General features: G+C 44.4%; 4 protein-coding genes across 16 annotated transcripts; 1 reads left to right on the top strand and 3 right to left on the bottom strand.

Moving 5' to 3' along the window:
* Positions 1 to 702: 702 nt before the first annotated feature.
* Positions 703 to 4537, bottom strand: LOC6728196 (heterogeneous nuclear ribonucleoprotein 87F). 4 transcript variants are annotated; one of them, XM_016176782.3, is made up of 4 exons: positions 4323 to 4537; positions 2463 to 3483; positions 2291 to 2393; positions 703 to 977 (listed from the first exon to the last, which is right to left on the bottom strand). In XM_016176782.3, exons 1-3 carry the CDS (start codon positions 4368 to 4370, stop codon positions 2296 to 2298), a joined length of 1167 nt encoding a protein of 388 aa, XP_016034836.2. In that variant the 5' UTR covers positions 4371 to 4537; the 3' UTR covers positions 703 to 977; positions 2291 to 2295. The 4 variants fall into 4 exon arrangements, with proteins under 4 accessions (XP_016034836.2, XP_039151560.1, XP_016034835.2 ...); XM_039295626.2 differs by having other exon boundaries at positions 2472 to 3483; positions 4323 to 4535; XM_016176781.3 differs by lacking the exon at positions 703 to 977 and adding an exon at positions 1153 to 2128 and having other exon boundaries at positions 4323 to 4536.
* Positions 4538 to 5290: 753 nt separating this feature from the next.
* LOC6728195 (serine-arginine protein 55) lies at positions 5291 to 11016 on the top strand. Of its 6 annotated transcripts, none has more exons than XM_016175255.3 (9): positions 5291 to 5449; positions 5722 to 5879; positions 6271 to 6341; positions 6403 to 6510; positions 7071 to 7152; positions 9580 to 9653; positions 9719 to 10033; positions 10209 to 10373; positions 10544 to 11016. In XM_016175255.3, the coding sequence occupies exons 2-9, from the start codon at positions 5754 to 5756 to the stop codon at positions 10656 to 10658; spliced, it is 1056 nt and encodes a 351-aa protein (XP_016034834.1). In that variant the 5' UTR covers positions 5291 to 5449; positions 5722 to 5753; the 3' UTR covers positions 10659 to 11016. The 6 variants fall into 6 exon arrangements, with proteins under 6 accessions (XP_016034834.1, XP_016034832.1, XP_039151561.1 ...); XM_016175253.3 differs by having other exon boundaries at positions 7056 to 7152; XM_039295627.2 differs by having other exon boundaries at positions 7056 to 7152; positions 10481 to 10563.
* A 46-nt stretch (positions 11017 to 11062) lies between these two features.
* On the bottom strand, positions 11063 to 18490 carry LOC6728193 (two pore potassium channel protein sup-9). Of its 4 annotated transcripts, XM_016176779.2 has the most exons (10): positions 18059 to 18490; positions 15885 to 16749; positions 15298 to 15453; positions 15117 to 15243; positions 14869 to 15059; positions 14625 to 14812; positions 13934 to 13966; positions 13526 to 13686; positions 13081 to 13113; positions 11063 to 12898 (listed from the first exon to the last, which is right to left on the bottom strand). In XM_016176779.2, exons 2-10 carry the CDS (start codon positions 16009 to 16011, stop codon positions 12655 to 12657), a joined length of 1260 nt encoding a protein of 419 aa, XP_016034828.1. In that variant the 5' UTR covers positions 16012 to 16749; positions 18059 to 18490; the 3' UTR covers positions 11063 to 12654. The 4 variants fall into 4 exon arrangements, with proteins under 4 accessions (XP_016034828.1, XP_016034826.1, XP_016034825.1 ...); XM_016176777.2 differs by lacking the exon at positions 13081 to 13113; XM_016176776.3 differs by lacking the exon at positions 13934 to 13966 and having other exon boundaries at positions 18059 to 18488.
* A 606-nt stretch (positions 18491 to 19096) lies between these two features.
* Positions 19097 to 20462, bottom strand: LOC6728192 (26S proteasome non-ATPase regulatory subunit 9). Of its 2 annotated transcripts, none has more exons than XM_002103505.4 (3): positions 20327 to 20462; positions 19808 to 20134; positions 19097 to 19738 (listed from the first exon to the last, which is right to left on the bottom strand). In XM_002103505.4, the coding sequence occupies exons 1-3, from the start codon at positions 20426 to 20428 to the stop codon at positions 19505 to 19507; spliced, it is 663 nt and encodes a 220-aa protein (XP_002103541.1). In that variant the 5' UTR covers positions 20429 to 20462; the 3' UTR covers positions 19097 to 19504. The 2 variants fall into 2 exon arrangements, with proteins under 2 accessions (XP_002103541.1, XP_016034824.1); XM_016176775.3 differs by having other exon boundaries at positions 19838 to 20134.
* Positions 20463 to 20675: the final 213 nt, after the last annotated feature.

Genomic DNA, 20675 nt, shown 5'->3' with positions numbered 1-20675 from the left:
AATAAATCGATAGGGCCTAAATCCTTACACAGTAACCCTATAAAATATCGCACCTTATGCTTCGTCATCCTAGCCAATATTTTAAAACTGGCCATATTCCGCAGATCTTGCTAGTGAAAGTTGTTGCCACGCTTAGATGATTCAGCATTATTGGAGGCAAATAGACCAATAAATCGATAGGGCTTAAATCCTTAAGCTGTAACCCTATAAAATATCGCCCTTTTGCTTGGTCATTATCCTACCATAGATCACCCCTAGATAGGGTTTGAATCCTTAAACAGTAACCCTATAATATATCGTCCCTTTTGCTTCGTCATCCTAGCAAAAAAAACCATACATACACCTTATTAGAAGAAAAACCCCATAAGAATTCGTAATATAATCCAGAAAACTTGGTCTTTCGAAAACCGGTCATAATCCACAGAACCTTTATGGTATTCATAGACCAAATTGTTCTTCCTAGTGAAAGTTGTTGCCACTTTTAGATGATTCAGCATTATTGGATGCAAATAGGACAATAAATTGATAGGACTTAAATCCTTATCCTATGAAATTTCGTCCCTTTTGCTTCGTCATTCCAGCAAACATTCTACATATATGGATTTTGACCCACATTATACATAGATAGAAGAAAACCACATTGATCTCATAAGAACTTATATTCCACAGAACCTTAATAGTAAATACAGCTTTTGTTCTTGATAGTAAAATTTGTACTTTATTGAGGAATTCAGAAACAAATGAGGTGTTAGTAGAATACCGACTTGTTACCTTCACTTACCTCCGAGAAGAGTAAACACCAAGTTAGCCAGAAGGGAGCCACCAACCAAAGTCCACAGTGAGTTGTTCCTGGGCCACCGCTTGCTTTGCGGGCTAAAACCATGAACTTATACCTGGGGGAAACGAACCGGTGCGTGGAGCAGCGCAGATTTTGTATACGGACCCGGGTGGGAGCATCCGTCCGTAGCCCGGCCAGTCTTGCAAAGAAATAGTCAGTGCATTAGTATGCGGTTTGCCCGGGGGTTAGGTGGGGGTCTCTAGTGACGGTAATTAGCCCTGCTCGCTACAACCTGCCGATCTGGGATGGATCGGAAAACCCGGATTTTGCTGCAGTTGCTGCTCCTTTTTGCTAGGACATTTCGTTTCGTTTCATTTTGGGTGGGTAGGTAACATTGGTTAGGATTTTATTTTGCTTGTATCTCTTTTGTCGCTTTCGTTTCACTCGTAACGAACTAATTACAGAATGTTTGTGATATTTGTTTAGCGTTTTTCTTTTTAGTCTGGCTTAGCGTAGCTAGCATCTACTTCTTATGGACTAACAGAGTTGGTTTGCATATATGGATTTTGCTTGCTAGGACACCATTTCGCGGCCACTGTGCAGCCTGTACACAAATGTGCGTGGCATTCGCTTTTTAGGAGTTCGGATCTTGCTAGCCACAAATCATAAAGGTTCTTAGTTGTACAAAAAAAGTGATTACAAAATATTGTACTATTTGATTTCTTACATTTCGCTGGATCGCTAAAAAAATATAAAATCATGAATAAATATCAAGAAAGGTACTCTACCTTATAACACCCTTACAACGACTGGATCTCAAGGAGAATCCGTGTCGTTCAGTTGGTAGTCAATTTTGTACAATAAAATTATTGTTTAATTTATATTTTGTTGTTGTGTTTGTTTGTTTTTTTTTTTTTATGGTTAAAACTAAGCGTTCAGGGTTCTTAGGACCCTAAACATAAATCGATCAGCGAATTATTAATGGTTACAAAAGAGAGACAGCAGCATTCAAACTGTGGACAAGTGGCGTCGAGTGGATTTCGTTTCGTTTCGCTTTTGGCTGTTTTGCTTGACGCATAATCATTTGCTTGGTGCTTTTGACAAGTGGGTTATGGCCTTAGCCTGCAGGTTGCGGCCGGACCCAAACCTGATTGATTGCATGTACTTGCGCACGGCCTGGTTCTTGGTTCTGCATCTTGATTTCTTGGTTCTGATCTTGTCTGCCTGGTCTGACACACACGTGCTACTGATTGCCTGCCTGTGAATGTGCTTGTGCCTCTGCATCTGCCTGCCTAGACTGCCTGTTTGTCGTCTAGCTTGAACTGACACTCTCTCTCTATGTGTGTTTACCTAGTTGGAGAGGAGAAGAATTTTGCATTAGCTTCGAATCGTTCCGAATGAGTTTGATTGCATGGCTAGGCTACCAACTAGCTGCCAATAACGATTAAAGATCCGAGCGTTTGAGGATTGTACGATGGGATAGGACCTGCTGTCCAGGTTACTTATATTTACCTTGTCTAGTAACGTCTATTGCCACCTCCCATGTTTCCACCCTGGCCGCCACCTCCGGTGTTGTAGTTGTTGCCGGCAAAGCCTTGACCTCCACCCTGGTTACCTGCAGAAAAATAAATGCGTGGTTTAAGTTTATCTAAATATGTACATTTTGGTCAAATTGCTTAATTACCCAACGTACCCTTGTTGAATCCTCCACCACCTCCTCCTTGACTGTAAGGAGCTGGACGGTTGTTGCCAAAGTTGTTGTTGCGCTGTGGGCCGCCGCCATAGCTCTGCTGGTATTCATTGCCGAAGCCGCCACCACCTCCACCACCGTTACCGCCCCAGCTGCCATTGCTGTTTCCGCCGCCGTAGCCGCCTCCTCCGCCACCACCACCGTTCCAGCCGCCGTTGCCGCCACCCTGGTTGTTCCATGGACCACCTCCGCTTCCGCCTTGCTGGTTCCAACCGCCGGAGCCGCCGCCCTGACCACCTCCAAAGTTGCCGCCGCTGTTGCCGAAACCGCCGCCGCCAGCTCCGCCCCAGTTGCCACCACCGTTCTGTCTGTTCTGGCCTCCCCAGCCACCGCCTCCCTGGCCGCGGTCACCCTGACCACCGCGTCCGCCAGCTCGAGGACCTCCGCGTCCGCCACCTCCGCCGCCCTGCCGGTCCATATCCTGCTTGGCAATAGCCTTCTTCACGTCCAGGGTCTTGTTCTTGATGGAGTGGGTCTTCTGGAGGATGATTTTGTCTACGGGATCGTAGTCATCGAACTCAATGAAGGCGAAGCCGCGCTTTTTGCCGGTGTCCTTGTCGGAAACAATGTTCACGCTCACGATCTGGCCAAAGTCTTTGAAGTACTCTCGCAGGCACTCCTCATCGTGATCGTCACGAAGTCCGCCCACAAAGAGCTTCTTAACCGTGGCACCCGCATTCGGGGAATCGATCTCCTGGCGTGGCACAGCTCTCTTGGGCTCCACGGTGCGTCCATCGATCTTGTGGGGCCTGGCATTCTGCGCATTGTCGATCATGTACGACTGGGAATACGTGATGAAACCGAAGCCGCGAGAGCGCTTCGTCTTGGGATCCTTCATCACCACCACGTCGACAATGTTGCCCCACTTCTCGAAGTGAGCCTTCAGGCCCTCATCGGTGGTGCGGTAGTCCAGGCCGCCGATGAACAGTTTGCGCAGCTGCTCTGGCTCGGTGATCTGCGGGTGAATTTTAAATGCATTCAGGAACAGTGAATATAAAGCGAAATAGATTCTATAAATTAAATTAATCTTTAAAATGGATTAAACAATAACCCTTGATTCGAAACGATAATGTTTTCGGGTAGGTGGTTAGCTAATTTTCCAATTTAAATATCATTTAACTTTGCAGAAAATATATAAACTTCTTTACAAAAAAGAATTATACTATATCAAAATGTGTTTAAAGCGAAATAAGTGAAAAAATTTATATTTAAATATGTTCTCAAGAATAAGTTGGTGTATTTATATCAGTACAACGATAAAAGTGCTGAATCATCCTTGATTAATTAAGTTGGAAAACGTGTTTGGAAAAATATATAAATATGTCCTCAAGAATAAGTTTCTGTATTTATATGAAACCATAAAAAGTGCTGAATCATCATTGATTCAACAAGGATTTGCCATTGTTTATATTAGTAATTTACTATCTGGCGAGAAAAAGCCGCTCGCCATTTTCTTTTTTTTTTTTTTTTTTTTTTTTTTTTTTTTTTTACTATTTGCACCGCCATGACAGCCCGTATATGTGTACATGTATACAATGCATATGTATGTATGAATTTTCGTTTTCTTTTTCAGCAAACAGCCGGCAACTTTTTCATCGGAAATTACGTATATTTCTCGCCAAAAGAGGTCAATAAACTTGAATCTGGTTAAATTCGCACAGGGATCGATGTACCGCATAATTACACGTACTTAACTTTCGGTAAAAAAAAAACCGCTTGAATGTATATTATACGCGAATATTGTCGGCGTCAACATTTTACACTTTCACGCGCGATGTTCATTCTGCAACTCACCTCTTCACCATCGTCGTAGTTTCCGTTGGAATCGTTCTGTTCCGCCATTCTCCCCTTGCTTGTTCTTAAAACTTAAAACTCAAGAAGATGAAAAGTTCAAACACCGAACGCAGGAAATAAATTCTTTTTTCCTGTTCTTTTTTTGACAGGAGACTGGCAATAAATGAAATGTACAGCACGCACACTGAGAGTAGAGTGAGCAGTATGACCAGATGTCGAGAACGTAGTATTGTCAGAAAACATGGAATCGAAACGATTGTTTCATTGCATTAGGGGGTTTCCTCAACAATTATCTTCATGTAAATTTGTATCCGTCTAGTAAGGGCTTACAAATAATATATATGATGGTGTCTGAACATATGAATTTTTATGCTACTCCTATACTATCTTTATAAAAGTATTATGATATTTATTACAGCGTTAAGCCAAAAAGCATTTAAAATGTTAAAATTTTTATCTATACACGTATTTTTATTATTAACGCTTACTTTACTCTTTTCGTGCGAGCATTCCCTTCAGTGGGTATGCTGATGGGCTTAACTTTAAAATGGAAATTGTAGATTATTTGGTATGTATATTAATGTGTTGTGATATTATAAGTAGTCGGATAGGCATAAATCTATCCATTTGCGTAAATAACTAAATTCTTAAATAGTATATTCCAGTTACGGGACCTGTTAGGCATTTGGGGGAATACATTCCTAATTCTGCAAAAATATTAGATCAATAAATCTAGAAACATTTTAGATACGGTGAAAAATACTTAACATAATGATTTTAATGAGTGCTCGATAGCTGATATAAAACAAAAAACGTTAGTTAACAATTATTTTAAATGATATTATTAAGAATATTAGTTAATTATTCCTATGGTAGCGTTATATAAGCACCAACTGGAATACCCTTAACTCAGAGAAACGCATTGCCCGCCCAAAATATCGATAGGCGAAAAAGTATCGTTCCATTCCGATTTTAGAATGACTGTCAAACGTCGCTTTCGTCTGTCACTTTCACTTCCGTTTGTGTCGAGTCGCTTGCGTTTTTTCGTGCTGAAAAGAAGCCTAAAAAAAGAGAGAGTACGGCAGTGACTTAATTGTAAATTTGTCACAAATATCCTTCACTAAACGGTACGTGCTAGTGAATACGCTTAAGTGAGGAGCAGCGCGTATTTCGCGTTGTTAAATTTACTCGTTTTTGCAGCGGTTCTGTACACCCGGTATATTGCGAGCGTGTGTGTGTGTATATGTGGTGGCCGCCATCTTGGCGAAACATACACGGCGCGTGCATGTGTGCGTTTTTTTTTCCTTCCATTCGTAAAGGACAGTCGAGCAAAATAGAAGCTGCAAACTGCAACGGTTTCCTTGCTGATAGATATATACTTCTATTCACTATTTTATAGCACCTGCTCCAGATACGTAAGGAACCGTTATCATGGTGGGATCTCGAGTGTATGTGGGCGGTCTGCCCTACGGAGTGCGCGAGCGCGATTTGGAGCGCTTTTTCAAAGGCTACGGTCGCACACGCGACATCCTCATCAAAAATGGCTACGGCTTTGTGGTGAGTACGAAATATCATATATAACTGGGATGATATGTCTAAAGTCGGTTAAGAAATTGATATGAAGACATTTCTGCAGCACCCCGTTTGTCTAGAAGTACTTTATCATGTCGCGCTGACCCTTGAATACCCTTGCATCAACATGAGATCTTCAAATATGATAATTCTCTGCTAGGTAACAAACATGTTTGGGGTTGTTTCTGCCACATGTCTTCTTCTTGAACCTACATTTCATGCATCACTTGTCTTTCAAAAACAGTGACTTAAATACTGCTCTTAAAGTAAGAATCTTAATTTACATACGAATGCGAAAACCAAGGGTATTATGCACAGGCAGGGTAGCTACAATACTAATTCCATAATCAATACTAATCACTAATTGAATTTTCAGGAATTCGAAGACTATCGTGATGCCGACGATGCCGTCTATGAACTGAATGGCAAAGAGCTGCTTGGCGAACGGTGAGTTGTTAGATATCAGCCAAAGTACGAAGTTACTCACGATTGTTCTATATTCTTGCAGTGTGGTTGTTGAACCCGCCAGGGGTACCGCTCGTGGCAGCAACCGCGACCGCTACGACGATCGATATGGTGGTCGGCGCGGCGGCGGCGGCGGTCGTTACAACGAAAAGTAAGTAGTACTGCCAGCGGGCCATAAAACCGGACCAAAGTAGCGACGATACCGTCCTCCAACTTTGTTTGCGTTGAAGTTTGCCCTAGAATTAGCACTGCCAAATTGTTTCGTTTATAATCTCCATCCACACAGATGCAACCAGCTTAGATCGTGCAAAATATATACTTGCAATATATAAAAAATCTCAGTTTATTATATATTGACTTGCATAATGTTATACATTTTTGGTATAGTATTTATGTTAATGCAATCGTATAAGCTGATTTCTTCTGCGTGGAAGGAACCCAAAAGACACTGACTTGCTGTTTATATTATCATTTCCAAGACGCTCCGTTTTCCTATGCATACTATGAGTTACTTTTATTTGCACGTTCCACCCATCCGCATAGTATGTAAAATGTTTGATTTGTTGCGCATAACCCGAATGTAAATATGCATATGCTGGAATATATTCACCATTAGCGTTGATTTTTGTGATGGAGCAGCAGGAGCAGCAGCGCAGTGTCAATACTAATTAGCGAATCCATTCAATTATTCACCAGAAACAAAAATTCCAGATCATCCTCTCGTTATGGCCCACCGTTGCGCACTGAGTACCGACTGATTGTGGAGAATTTGTCTAGCCGCGTTAGCTGGCAGGTAAGTGAGCATGGATCGATGCATTGCGCCTTGGGCGTGGTATACACTGTAGCTTAGATTCGAGGAGTGTAGTGCTAGAATTAAAACGGCTAACCGACTGAAATGGATCACTATTACAACACCCATTAATCAACTTACCCATCCTAGAACCAACCAACCAACCTTTTCGAGCCCCTTTTTGATTTCGAATTACTTCCCGGTGTCTTCGTCCTGTTTTGTGTTTTAACTCCTCCTCCACTCTGACTAGAGCCAACTCTATAATCTGTAACTTAGCCCTAAGCTGTACAGTTGACCTAGGCTTAAGTGAAACGAAAACAAAAGATATTGCTAAAACCCTGGTACTGATCGGTGTAATCTACCCACCATTACTTTCTCTTGCACACACCAACCGAAACCGATAATAAAAAGAGTTTGATGTGCTTTGACTGAGAGATTCCCTCCTCGGCTTGGGGCCGAATCTAAAACTGAAAGAGAATCGAATCGAATTCAATCGAATCTAATTGAATCGCCGTGAGAAAGACAAGCGCTAGTCTAGTGACCGACCGACCGATTCAGAGTGTTACCCAAAAACCAAGATGCGGTGGAAGACAGAGAGAGACAGTACCCAGAGCAGCCCCAGATTGGTTTCGATCTCCGAACTACGATCTGCAACCTACGACCGACCTCCACGAAGCGCCATCGCCGCCGCCTCATCCATTCGTCGTCTATTCCAAATAAAACATAATACAGAACAAACACATAACGAAATGAACAAATCGATCAGAATCGAACCCAAAACTGAATGCAAAACCGAAATCGAAAAGCAGACGATGACGATGGACGTTGATGAGCTGCCCGGGTCAAAAGGCCAGCCCACGTATTAAAGCCCACACTGATTGAAAAGACGTGGGCTGGCCTCTTGCGTTAGGTATTTAACTCTCTGCTAAAAACATTCACAATTTTAATTACCAACAATATTATATAAAGAATTGTCAAATTCCTTATAGCCATTGTGAGTGTGATGAGGGTGCGAATCGAATCGAATCAATCGAGTGTGGTTAGATGAGAAGCTTGCGTTCGCTAATTCTGAGATGATGTGATGGTCTTGGCGACGATGAGGGATGAGCATATGACGATGATCGATCGATGACGATGACACGATGCTGCGATGCTGGTCGCGCGTTCAGTTACCAACTTCGGCTAGTGCCTCCGAACTTATTCCTTCCCCCCATTCCCGGTTCTTCTGGCTTCCGGCTGCGGCTCTGGCTTATGGCTGCGGCTCCGGCATACGGCATACGGCTACCGGCCCCGTCTCCGGCTGAGACTACCGACTAGACAACCACCAACCCAACCCGTTGGAGAAGCGAGAGCAGCGTCCCGAAACGTATTTCTTATTTTTGCAGTTCGTTTGTGCGTGAGGTGCCGATGCCGCTGGTTGTTGTCCGCCTCTGACCGGCAAACTGCTCCAAATGCTCCATTCTCCGGCTCTCTGGTGCGGTGGTTCTGGCCAGCGATGTCTGCTCTGATCTGATCTGACCTCCTGACTGTATCCGGTGTGTGGCTTCCTCCGAAACGAAACGATAACAGCTACCGCAACACTTGAATACCTTTTTGCCATTTATAATATGATTCTGTTGTACATGAAAAACATAACAAAACTTGTGTACTTGGTGTTACGTGCGTGGCCAAATGAAAACGAATACCAAATCCAATCAAACAAAACGTAACGAGCTCTGGCCATCCATCCGCTCATCCGCCTGCCTGGCCACTGGTTCTCTTCTGGCTGACTGGTTGAGTTAACGATGTTCGATCGGACTTTCGATGAGGTCATGAGGTGTCCTTGGTGTCATTGGCCCACAGTTACTAGGCAGACAATCTAAACTCTCGGTGTAGAAACGATGTGTGTGTCCTCCTCTCTCTGAAAGCGCATTAAGTAAGAATTCAATTACAACTATTTTGTTAACTTTAATTTATTTCCAAACCAAATCAACTCTATCTATATATATATCTACTATCAATTGCCAACCACTGTTACCTATGATTGTTTACGCTTAAGTTTTGTGCCGCGTGCAGCGTGGAGTGTTTGAATGTTGCGTTCGGTACGCTCTGGGCACCTCCTCCTCCTTCTTTTTTCCTGGCCAAGCGAAATCCTTCGTCCGGAGTGAGGTTCTCGGTTTCCACACGTAGGCAGGCGCGACAAGAGCACAGGATAGACGAACACAGGGCACTGAGTGTGAGAGAGTGAGAGGGACTTGTGAGAGGCTGGGACTTGGTTAGGAGCCCCAAATAACACCGAAAACATTCAAAATGCTCCATCTGCTGCACGGGCTGTCCTTTGAGTTGCAACCACTGCCGTCGGATGTACGATGTCGAAATGTGCGAGACATCTGCCAAAACTGAATCTTACTAACTACAATTTTTTCGTTCCGACTTTGTGCGTCCCTGCAGGATCTCAAGGATTACATGCGCCAGGCTGGCGAGGTCACCTATGCCGATGCCCACAAGCAGCGCCGCAATGAAGGGTAAGTTTGAAAATGAAATTATTTCATATACGAGTACAACCAACTACAATTGTGTTTCCTTGCAGCGTCGTTGAGTTCGCCTCGTTGTCGGACATGAAGACGGCTATTGAGAAGCTGGATGACACCGAGCTAAACGGCAGGCGCATCCACTTGGTCGAGGATCGTCGTGGAGGACGCAGCGGTGGTGGTGGCGGCGGCAGCGGACGTGGACGCTCCCGTTCGTCCAGCTCGCGATCGCGCTCCCGATCCCGCAGGCGCTCTCGCTCCCGCCGCTCGTCGCACTCGCGCTCCAAGTCTCGCAGCCGCTCCAAGTCGCGTGGCGGTCGCTCCAAGTCCAAGTCGCCAGTCAAGTCTCGTTCTCGCTCCCGCTCGCGATCCAAGTAAGTAGAGAGAGAATAAAGTCTGGTAGGGATCGTACTTAATATGCTTTGTGATATATGCTTTAATGTTAATATTATATAGATTTTACTCGATAGAAAATATTAATTACGATCCTCCCTGGCTTTCTACTTCATATGATTTGCCCACTAATTGATTATATCACTTCCGCTGCAGCAAATCGCGTGACGTGTCCAAGTCCAAGTCGAAGTCCCACTCCCGCACCCGCTCCCGTTCTCCCAAACGTGAGCGTGACTCCCGTTCCCGATCGCGGTCCGTTTCGAAGCGCGAGTCCCGTTCCCGCTCACGTTCCAAGTCCATCCACCGCGACTCCCGCTCACGGTAAGTTTGGCCACAGTGCAATGACCATGGCTCCATATTATTATAGACCGTTCACGATTCTTTCTTTCGTGCTTTCTTTGGTTTTGTTTGGATGCACCTGTTTGTAGCCCGCCAACGGTGGTCGTTCAAAAGCTCGTTCTATAGTTCACTACAATGCCTTTCTCTTGCAGCGATCGATCCGCATCGGCTGAAAACAAGTCGCGTTCGCGCTCCCGCTCCCGTTCGGCCTCGCCCAAGAATGGAAACGCCTCACCGGACCGCAATAACGAGAGCATGGACGATTAGATTAGTTAGCTGTCCCATTAATATTAAAGCACTTGATTTTAGACTTCTACTATAACTATTCTACAAACATCAACACTCAGACACCCCGACTACAACCAAAACTTAATGAATATGAAATCATACCAATCCACCACTGTCCGGCCTCGTCATTTTCTGTTAAATATATATAACCACAATTGGTCCTAAGTCTTGTGGACATGGGCAATGGGCTGGAAGATGACAGGGATCGGCTGAATGTGCCGCTTTGGATTCAAGGAGTACATATAGGCCACGGAATTACTGCGACTTGTACACCGGAACACTAAAAATTGTCTACGATGAGTAATTTCAATAAATACGGATAAATTTAAACTTTAAATGTTTGCTCGCTGGTTTCACTACAAAAAGGATATCAAGTACTTCGATTTTAATCATATAAAGTTAGTTTATTGTTTTTCTTTTTTGTCGTAATTTCGGAATATAAGTATATTACAAAGTCTTAGTTTCACTATTTCGCATTATTTGCCTGAATTAAAATTACAATTTCATTTGATTTAATTTATCTTGAATTTAAAGAATGCCAATGATCATTTTGACACCTCATCGGCTAAAATATATCCTAGTTAAATAGTTAAAATTTGAAAATGAATTAGCAATCTAAAATCAAATGCATAACTAAGTTTTATAAACTGACAAAGTTTTGGTTCTAACAATATATATCGTTTTTGTTTTGCTTTTAAAGTAATTACTTGTACGAATTGAGTACACTATTATATACAAAGCACATAGGGATAAAAGAGATTTTTCCTTCCAAGCGTTTGACGTCTCGAGTGAGCAATAATGGGTAAATGGGCAATGGGCAATGGGCAATGGCCTTGCAAATCGCACCGACTAACTACGGAGTAGAACAGATAATCGAAAATCCTATTTTAAATGCGAATGCCGTAAAACACAATGCTTAAACTAAGTAAGTTTCTGGGGAGCTCGCTTCGACATTATCTACAACTATAACTAAATGCATTCTTTGCATAAATGCGACAGGGGTAGGTCTTGGGGGTCTGAGACGGTGTATCTATATATATATATATATATATATATATATAGTATCTGTACGATCCGCACGTCATAGTGCCAACATATATGTTGCACGTACCGCCGGCTTATTTGGCACATCGTGGAGTCACTTGAAGGTTCAGCTAAGTACTTTGACACTTGGTTGGATCGAGAATGTTGGCTTGGCTGTGGCCACTAACTAGTCGTGTGAACTGATATCGTAATAAGTCTGAATAAAATGGATTTTCAAACGTTATCTAACATTAATCGGCTATAGAGTATGTACAGCATGTTAATTTGACACTTAAATTGCGTTACTGTGGCCTATGCGTTTATATGCAAATTAGTTTTGAAACCATTCGCGCGACTTCTTTTGGAAAAAGCTGGACAGCTTTTCCATTTAAAATACTTAAGAAGAGGTGGCGGCAGTTCATTTGAATGTTGAAAGGCTTTGAGGGAATGCAATGCAATGGTTCCCTCGGGAAATCCAAACGATATGGAAGTATAAACGCACCTAATACAGGTTGATTTCAGCTCGAGGTTATCCGAATCTATTGGGTTGGTTTGACTGGCGTTGAGATACAAAGACTACGAGTGAGTGTTGCCGTTCCATAAACTCTAGGTTCTATCGCTCGGAAGTGGCAGTGGTTTACATTCAATTGTTTAGTGCCCTAGTTGTAAGTGTTGTATATATAATATAGGTTTAGTCTCTCTATCAGGCCGACTACATGTTGTATAGATCTATGCACTAGTTCACATTGTAAATGCACACACATGGCGTGTCCAAGTCGCGGGAGGAGCCTACACAATCAATCCAACAATCAATCAATCGTCAGCTGCGAATCTACCATAAGTATTTAAGTACTATTAGAGCCTTGTTATCACTTTCGATTTGTAAGTCGTTTTTGGCAAGGTTGTGGGCCACTTCGTTGTTCCCGGTACCCGCCAATCCTTCCATCGCCGCCTAGATGCGTATGGACAGCAGTGAGACATTGCGCTTGAGCAACGTGTGTGGCCGCAGCTCCATGCTGGCCGTGTCCCCCATGTCCGCCATGTCCACGCCCATGTAGCTGCTGTCCATGGTCCCACGATCGGCCAGTGTGTGCAGGCTCTGCGTGTCGTAGTCGTAGTTCAAATCCTGCATGGGCACCACCTCCGGCAGAAGGTGTCGTATGTGCGTCGGCGATCGCCTCAGCTTGTATTGATTTCTGTGGAAGAAGAACGCAGCGGGTTAGTAGCTCCATCTTGTAGATCCCTGATACACAGCATGCATGATGGATGAAGAGTAGCCTGATTTTACTAAGATATATTTCTCAGTTCCTTTCTGTTCTCAGTTTTAAGGATTAGTAGAATCAGGCTGTGCATGTAATCGAATGGTATGGAAGCTTACTCTGCATCGTTGTTCTTTCCCAAGTTGCTACTTCTGCAGATGTGCAAAACAAAATGTGTAGTTTAAACAAAAATGAGTACACATAAACACAATACTTATGTATTTTAAAAGGGGCGGAAGAGTGGGCCAAATCGTTGAAAATTTAAATAATTTATAGATTGTCTAGATAACTTGAACAAGTCCTTCATAAGTCCTTGTTCCCCTAGTTATAAGATTGATTATCTAACCATTTGCATGGCAAACACACCTGCAGCATGTTGTATGGTGCCAAACTGCCTGGACAAAAAAGCGGATATACTTGGGGTCAAGGACTTTAGTAGCCCATAGACACTTCCGAGCTCACATTAGCCACTTTCTAGATAAGCGAGCCGGATAATCCTGCCAAGTGCGCTGCGAATTGGCCTATCTTCTGAGCCCCATTTGAATCGAGCAATTATGTACGTACTTTTTGTGCCGGTTGCCATTGAGGCAGATGCAGTGGCACGAGCACATGGACGAGGTGTTGCTTCCGTTCAGAGATTGGCCATCGTGTCCCTCGTAGCCGCTCAGAATGGATCCGTTGGATGTTATCACATCGCCCTCCAGCTTCACAGCCACTTGCAGCGCCTGCAAGTTGGGGATTAGTCAAGGTGTTAGACGGATAGCTAAGGGGGTGTCCATGGAGAAGGAGGGTGGTTGTTCTGAATGCCGAGTGGGTGGAGTCTGGGGAACGGTATTCGTGTGGTTGTGGTGATTCGATATACTTGGTGCTCTTTGTATTCAGTGTCGTAGAGTGGAAAGCAGTTTGTATTTTGGAATTTTTTGGGGGAGTGGTGTGGTTCGAAAGTATTGGAATCTGTAAAGCCGCAATCACCTCGTTGGTCCATAAACTAGACTTGGACATAAACTAAGCTCGCGTTTTGCAATCGGTTCGTTATGGTTTCGTTAAGTTTCGTTTCGTTAAAAAGCAACCGAAAAGATGCGAAAAAAGAAAATATTTTTTATTCGTTTTGATATTATTATCGGGTGTAGCTCTCGCATTTCGGGCCTGCATTGAATAGATTGTATCAATTAATTTGTTCAAACAATTGTCAATATAAGTAGATATCGAAAAAGTATAAAAACCGTTGGTGCAAGATCAAGAATTAGCCAAGTGTGCAGCAAAGTGGCAAGCAGATATGTTATGTAAAAAACTATAGTTCGCTTATGTAACAAGTTGTTGGTCGAAATATACGAGAGTATGGAGACAGATGGAAGTTATACGAATAAAAGTTACAAAACTGTTGTATAGTAGTACTATGGCATTATCTAGGGTACAGTGAAGCGTTGCTATAAGGAACAAGGTAAAAAGCGGTAGAGTAAAGCGTTTAGACTACCAAAACGAGTGGATGGGCGGGAAATGGGCCTCGCTTGGCCGCATCAATTGTATGATATAGATAGTAAAATCCGAGAAAAAAAAAAAAACAGTCCTCAAGTCTACGGTAATAGGTAATAGGTAATTGGCAAAAGGTAACAAATGGCATGAGTTGCTCGACTTACTGCCGCACCAAGAACTCGGATCTCACCTGCATGGCCTGGGCCTCGTCGCGTCGCTCATCCTCGGTATTCATCGTAACAAACCTAAGTACTAACAAGTTCAGCGAGGCGGCCACGATGGCCAGGCCAAATAGTATAAATATCAGTGCGAACATCACGTACTCGGGCTTCCGGTTCAGTGCATTGTCCCGCTGCAGGGCTACCATGTCGCCAAAGCCTACGGAGATGCCATTGGAATCGAGTACTTCATATTGCTATCGTTTCATTGCTCACCTATAGTGGTTAAAGTAATAAAACAGTAATATACTGAATCGAAGTAGCTCCAGCCCTCAAATTTGGAAAAGGCCGCAGCACCGCCAGCTATCGTCAGCGAACTGAGTGTGGTCACAACACAGATGAGGTCCACCTCCGAGGCGACGGTCCTCTTGCAGCGCAGCGAGGAGCGGACCGCCTTGATAACATAGCTATGGGATCAAATCGTTAATATGCCACTTAACGGCACCAAAAGTAGCGAGACCCACCTGCTCAGTCTATTCACTCTTTCTCCGATGCTCTGGAACATAACGAGACCCAGGGGAATTCCCACGATGGCATAGCACATGGTGAAGAGCTTCCCGCCCACCGTGCTGGGCGTCGAGTGTCCGTAGCCTAAATTGTGGGTGATAAGTGATGCGGGGTCACAATGCTGGTTAGATAACTCACCTATGGTGGTTAGCACCGTGGTTGCATAATAGAATGCACCGGTGAATTTCCATTGCTGGCCGGCCTTGTGCGATTCCGATTTGAGCACCACGGTCTCCATGACTTTGAAGTCCTCCTGTGAGATATTGTATTTGCGTATTATCATATCCTCGGCATCTGCAATTAGTAACGAGTAACGGTATGAGTGCCTGTGACGCATTTCACACGATTCACGACGGCAGGTAAAATGGTAGCAAACTGCACTCAAACCAATTGGGTATTCCAAAGTGCAATTTAATGGAAAGTATTTAGATAACAATACAAAAAGCTATTGCTGAGGCAAAAAACTGAACCATTTGGTCCTTCGAGCCGGATTATGTGTGTTGGGTTTTGCCAGTAACTTTGTTTTGTATTCATCTTTTCGTGCAATGTACTGTTTTATAATAATAATAATTAAAAAAGTTTCAGCTGATGGAAATAAATAAACTATTTGGTCCTTCGAGCCGGATTATGTGTGTTGGGTTTTGCCAGTAGCTTTGTTTTGCATACCAACCCAACCTTTTCGTGCAGTGCACTGTAGCACAGTGGCACTTGAGATTCGCACTCACCTTGCAGCGCCTCCCAACGACGCTTTTCCGTTTCCGATTCGAGGGCGTCAAAGACGGCGGCGCCGACAAGCAGATAGGTAAATGTACACACGATCAAGGATATCGTGCGCACATTTTGTTTCTTCATTCTTCATTTAGGCGAGTATTTGGTGAGTTGATCCTTTGTTCAGTGGCGTCGCCTCCGCTTGCGGTACAGTTTGCAGGGCTTTTCCTGGCTGCTGCTGCTGCTGCTGCTCACCTGGCTAAGCGTGCCGCACCTGCCGTCGTCCATATGAATCCTGCTCGTCCTTTCCGGCTGCCGCGACTCACGCTGTCAAAGGACAAACTACCCAAATTGGGTTACGACCCAAGCCGACCCGACGGCTGCACTCTAGTTTCGTAGTCTCTGCTGCTTTCTTTTTATTTTCTTTTTGGCAAACTCACTTAGCACTTTGATTGCATTAAAAATAATATCACTGGGGGCCAACGGGAGTGGAGCAAGTGCTGGTGCTGGTGCTGGGTTCACGTTTTTTTTTTTTAGTCGGTTAGCTCCTGGCGAGGAGGCGATGGTGGCGTTTATTTCTGTCACAGGCCGTGGGCCTTTGTCCTCGTCGCGTTCGTTGCGCCGTCCATGTCCTTGCGTTATTTATGCTGCCAGTGAACGCAGACGTGGGTGTGTGTGTGCTAGAGCTGCTGCCAGTGCATGTGCATGTGCGGGCCATGCTGCAATCCTTCATCGGGCGGCGGCATCGGCGGCGCTGCTCCTGCTCTCAAGGATTATGGTGCCACTGCCACTGGTGGTGGTGGTGGTGCTCCTGCTGCTGGTGCTCCTGCTGGTGGCGGGCGCCATCGCGCTGCACTTGTAGTTCCTGCCGCCGTGTCCTTCCTGCGTGAAATGGCTCGAATTAGGGTCTTTCTTTATGGCCGGGCTAAAAATAACGACTGCAACTAATCTGTCATCATCAATACCACGCTACCACTACGCTGGGTTGCTCCTATGGAGCTTCGCCTACAGTTGTGGTCAATCTAATGGCACTATCATCCTAGTTTTTTAGAGGGAATAATAATGTTGTATCTAAGGATTTTCCACTTCTAACATAATATTCTGTAATAAATGAAACTTTTTCAAAAGATGCTTAAAAGTATGCTGCGCAAAGTATATATCATACAAACTTCGAAACTAAAAGTTTCCTGTGGAAAATGGCATACTTTTAGACACATATTTAAAGGATATGATGTTCTGCAGCACTAAAACTCCCCAAATGGCTCTTCAAAGTGTACATTTAACTGCCGAAGGACCTCTGATCCTTTCAGATGCGTAAAGGATCAACTTCAACTTCATTTTTGTGCCAAAATGATGACCGGCGCTGTGTGTGCTTTTCATCTCAGCTCACACACACATACGCACACTGGCCCACCACACAAACATGCAAATGAATTTTTCATTTGCATGTGTCCTTCGCCCAATGAGCGTAAGGACTTGTGGACACACTGGCACAACTGGCACTTTTCGGCAACGTGTGAGGCTGCGAAATCTCAGCTGTAATTGTTGAATAATTCAGTTAGCACGCGGGATAATGAGACGCCGAAAACTGAAAATGAAAGCTCCTCCTTGAGGTTCTCCCTACTGTGAGTGTGTGTGTGTGTGTGGCCATCTAACGGCAATTTATTGATGAACAATGAGGCAGCATTGCAGTGTCTCTGAATTATTCAAGTGTGTGTGTCCGTGTGCTTGTGTGTGTGTGTGTGGGGCTCGAAGCGCGTTGAAGTGTACGCACGCACACAAGCGCAGCGCAGACACAGGCTTTTTTTAATTCATCGAGAGTAGCAGCCGAAATGTTTGGTCCTTCGGTGCGGATTGTGGGGGTTGGTTTTGCTTAGCCCCTCAGCGACGCACAGACACACACACACACACAAATGAAAAGGATGCCCGCCCTTAGTTAACTTTTTTGTTAGTTTCCCCGCTGCTGCCTGTTTGTTGTGCTATTTCGCGCAGCTTTCGCTGCCCCAACCACCCAGCAGATTCCCTCACAATTCCCATGCACTGGCAATGACAGTGACACTATCAAGCGTGTGCCCCCCGCCACATCCTGCCACTCCAGTTCGCGAAAAAAAAAATGGAATGAAAAGAAGGACGAGAGCGGGCAGGGTCCACGCATTGGAAGTGTTTCATTATATAAAGCCCGCACACATACACATCCTTTCCGCCGCACAGGACGAACGCGAACGGCTCGCAATTTTCATCGGTCGCGTTTTTTGGCAGCAGGCAGATCCTTTCAATCGCTCACGTTAATTGCACAGAAATTCAGCGGCGCAGCACGATTTTTTCACTAGCGTAATTTGACGGCGATTGGGCCGCACTTTCGTCCTGTCGCCACACGGATTCGGATTCGAAATCGCATCCGTAATGCTCTCGATTCGGATTCGACGGCTGCGGCAGCTTTGCTCCGGCGCACAAAACAAGCGCAAAACTGGTGCGGGGATAATTTTTGTATATTTTGGCGAGCAATTCAAATTGTTATTCGCCAGTCGCTTTGCTTGAATAATTTCACTGCATTTGTAATTATCCCCTTTTTTTTCGTGGCAATCGGATGCTGCGGCGCGGGTGAAAAAAGTTTTAAACTTTTACGCTGCGTGTTGCTTAAATAGATTTTCGGGCGAAAGCTCGTCCTGCCAAATTCTCTCTCTTCGCGGAAAATCCTCTCTCGCTGTTAAGCTAACATGTGTCCTAACCGGTTAAGCGAATGCTGTTATGGTATTTGGTTCGAGTCTGGGCTGCAGACTGTTGCTTTCCGTTTAAAAAAAAACATGATATAAAAAATCAAACAAGTGAAATTACACCTTCTAATAAAAACTATCATTCAAATTTATTAACAATACACTCTTTTAATTACATCGCTCAGTTAAGAGATATAAATAAGTTTATCTTAAGAAGGAGTACAGTTTTAAAGCCATTGTGCGCTGACTAAGCGCTTGAGCGGTTGAAAACTTGGCTAGTTACCAGGCTGTTCAAAAACAGAATTTAAATTATATATTTTTCTTTTAAATTGGTTTCTCTTTACTACTCAGTTTAAAAGCTTTATTCCCTGCTTACTGTTAAATGTTTATAACAAACATTGCTATACATTATTTAGGTACATTTATGCGAACAAATTTAACATAATAAATGGTCAAATTTTTGTCACTTGTAAAAAGTTTATATGTTTTTATGATTTTAGGAAAATATTTCCAAATTATTTTTATTTTATCTTTATTTACCAGTACATGCGCTATAAAAACTTATTTGTTAGTAAAAACGCCTCATCATTATTGTTACCCATTATTTTATAATGAATGAAAATTAAATGCAAAAAAAAAAATGGTCATGTCAACAGAATCCATCGAATCACAATATCATCCCGTTTCGCTGTCACCTGTGCACCTTGGGTCACTCCACTGCTCCTCCTTGGCCCACTGACCCGGCTGTCAGTCAGCGAGATGACTCCAGCTGAAATTGGCCTGAAACCGCGTCCAAAAATCAATTTTCGCAATTTGGAGCAAGCATGTTATGTTCGGTGGCCTGGCAATGGGTGGATAACTGAAGTGCAGGGCAGGAGTGCACAGGCAGGCAACTCGAAGGAAGCTTAAACATGGTAGCTGCATCAGTGATCCATCGCCTCGGGCGGCAGGACGATGTTGCAGCCGAGAAGACCGCGTCCACTCCACGTTTTCGGCACCAGGATCAGGTCCAGCTGCTGCTCGGCGCGCTTCACTTTCAGCTGGACATTCTGGCTCTGCATGTTGCGCACCAGCTCGCCAATCTGGGCGAGATCTCCCTTGAAGTTGTCGCTATTGATGGAGCCAAAGCGGAGGATGGCATCGCCCGCACAGAGACCCTGAAATGGTAAAGATGCCACAATCAATGCTGTGATCTTCATCTTCGCTTGTTTAATAGATTCACTCACAGCTCTCTCGGCGGGCGAGTCGGGACTCACCAGATTGACCACCACGATGGCGCGCGCCGGTGCAAGGTCCGTGATATTAGCGCCACCGGGTGAACGGTCGCTGTCCAGGTCCAGAGCGGAGGCGCGATTCACTAGCTCCGGATCTGTGGTGGCAATCTCGCTGTGATATTGGTTGAGCAGCGTCTGGATCTGGTTCATCAGCTCCTTGTGGTCGTTCTGCAGGCAGATGATCGTCTGGCGCGCCAGGCGCACCTGGTAAACGTCGATGTCGTTGCGCGGAAAGCCCTCTGGGTCCACCAGTGGACCACTCATGCCCACATTGTCGTTCTGGAAGGGAAGGGATCATTATCAATGCTATATTTGCAGCATAAACTTAGGAATGTACTCAAAATACTATTGTGTATATATAGCATAGGGTAATGCTGTAATGCTTGCCCATGTAGGCATACTGCTTGCCACAGTGTGCATACCCCATCCCAGATGCAGGGTATCCCCGGATGAGCCAGCGAATTTACTTACGGCGGCCAGGATCTGTCCGTTTCTGTTGATCTGCGCCTCCAGCTGCTGTTTAGCGTTAATCAGACGCTCCAGGCGCTCCTTGGTCGTCGTCCCAGCGGCCATGACTTCCACTTCGATTCGAGTTATTCCAGCGTTCGTACCGAAAAATACAAATTTATTATTTTTATTGTCAGCAGCGCCAGCAGCAACAACAACCACTGCTCGTGCAGCCCTGGTAGCCCGTGGCCAGTGTGACCGTACTGCGGCGAACTGACTTTGACCAAAAACTAATTGTTAAACAATTTTTCGGAAGGGGAAAAGAACAAATTGAACGGCGAGAGTAAACACAGGAATTCACAAATTTCTATGA

This window comes from Drosophila simulans, chromosome 3R, assembly GCF_016746395.2.
Source record: "Drosophila simulans strain w501 chromosome 3R, Prin_Dsim_3.1, whole genome shotgun sequence".
NCBI lineage: Eukaryota > Metazoa > Arthropoda > Insecta > Diptera > Drosophilidae > Drosophila > Drosophila simulans.
This window is presented reverse-complemented; position numbering and strand designations above follow the sequence as displayed.

Excerpts from the sequence above, each read along its gene's own strand:
- LOC6728193 (XM_016176779.2), bottom strand. The coding sequence starts at position 16,011 with ATGAAGAAACAAAATGTGCGCACGATATCCTTGATCGTGTGTACATTT. Across the intron at positions 13,114-13,525 it reads AATGGCAACCGGCACAAAAA|AAGTAGCAACTTGGGAAAGA; the intron begins GTACGTACATAA and ends GCACATCTGCAG. Across the intron at positions 12,899-13,080 it reads GGAAAGAACAACGATGCAGA|AAATCAATACAAGCTGAGGC; the intron begins GTAAGCTTCCAT and ends CTTCTTCCACAG.
- LOC6728195 (XM_016175253.3), top strand. The coding sequence starts at position 5,754 with ATGGTGGGATCTCGAGTGTATGTGGGCGGTCTGCCCTACGGAGTGCGC. Across the intron at positions 9,654-9,718 it reads AAGCAGCGCCGCAATGAAGG|CGTCGTTGAGTTCGCCTCGT; the intron begins GTAAGTTTGAAA and ends GTTTCCTTGCAG. Across the intron at positions 10,034-10,208 it reads CGCTCCCGCTCGCGATCCAA|CAAATCGCGTGACGTGTCCA; the intron begins GTAAGTAGAGAG and ends CTTCCGCTGCAG.
- LOC6728196 (XM_016176782.3), bottom strand. The coding sequence starts at position 4,370 with ATGGCGGAACAGAACGATTCCAACGGAAACTACGACGATGGTGAAGAG. Across the intron at positions 3,484-4,322 it reads ACTACGACGATGGTGAAGAG|ATCACCGAGCCAGAGCAGCT; the intron begins GTGAGTTGCAGA and ends ATTCACCCGCAG. Across the intron at positions 2,394-2,462 it reads ATTCAACAAGGGTACGTTGG|GTAACCAGGGTGGAGGTCAA; the intron begins GTAATTAAGCAA and ends ATTTTTCTGCAG.
- LOC6728192 (XM_002103505.4), bottom strand. The coding sequence starts at position 20,428 with ATGGCCGCTGGGACGACGACCAAGGAGCGCCTGGAGCGTCTGATTAAC. Across the intron at positions 20,135-20,326 it reads ACGGACAGATCCTGGCCGCC|AACGACAATGTGGGCATGAG; the intron begins GTAAGTAAATTC and ends CTTCCCTTCCAG. Across the intron at positions 19,739-19,807 it reads ACTCGCCCGCCGAGAGAGCT|GGTCTCTGTGCGGGCGATGC; the intron begins GTGAGTGAATCT and ends TTACCATTTCAG.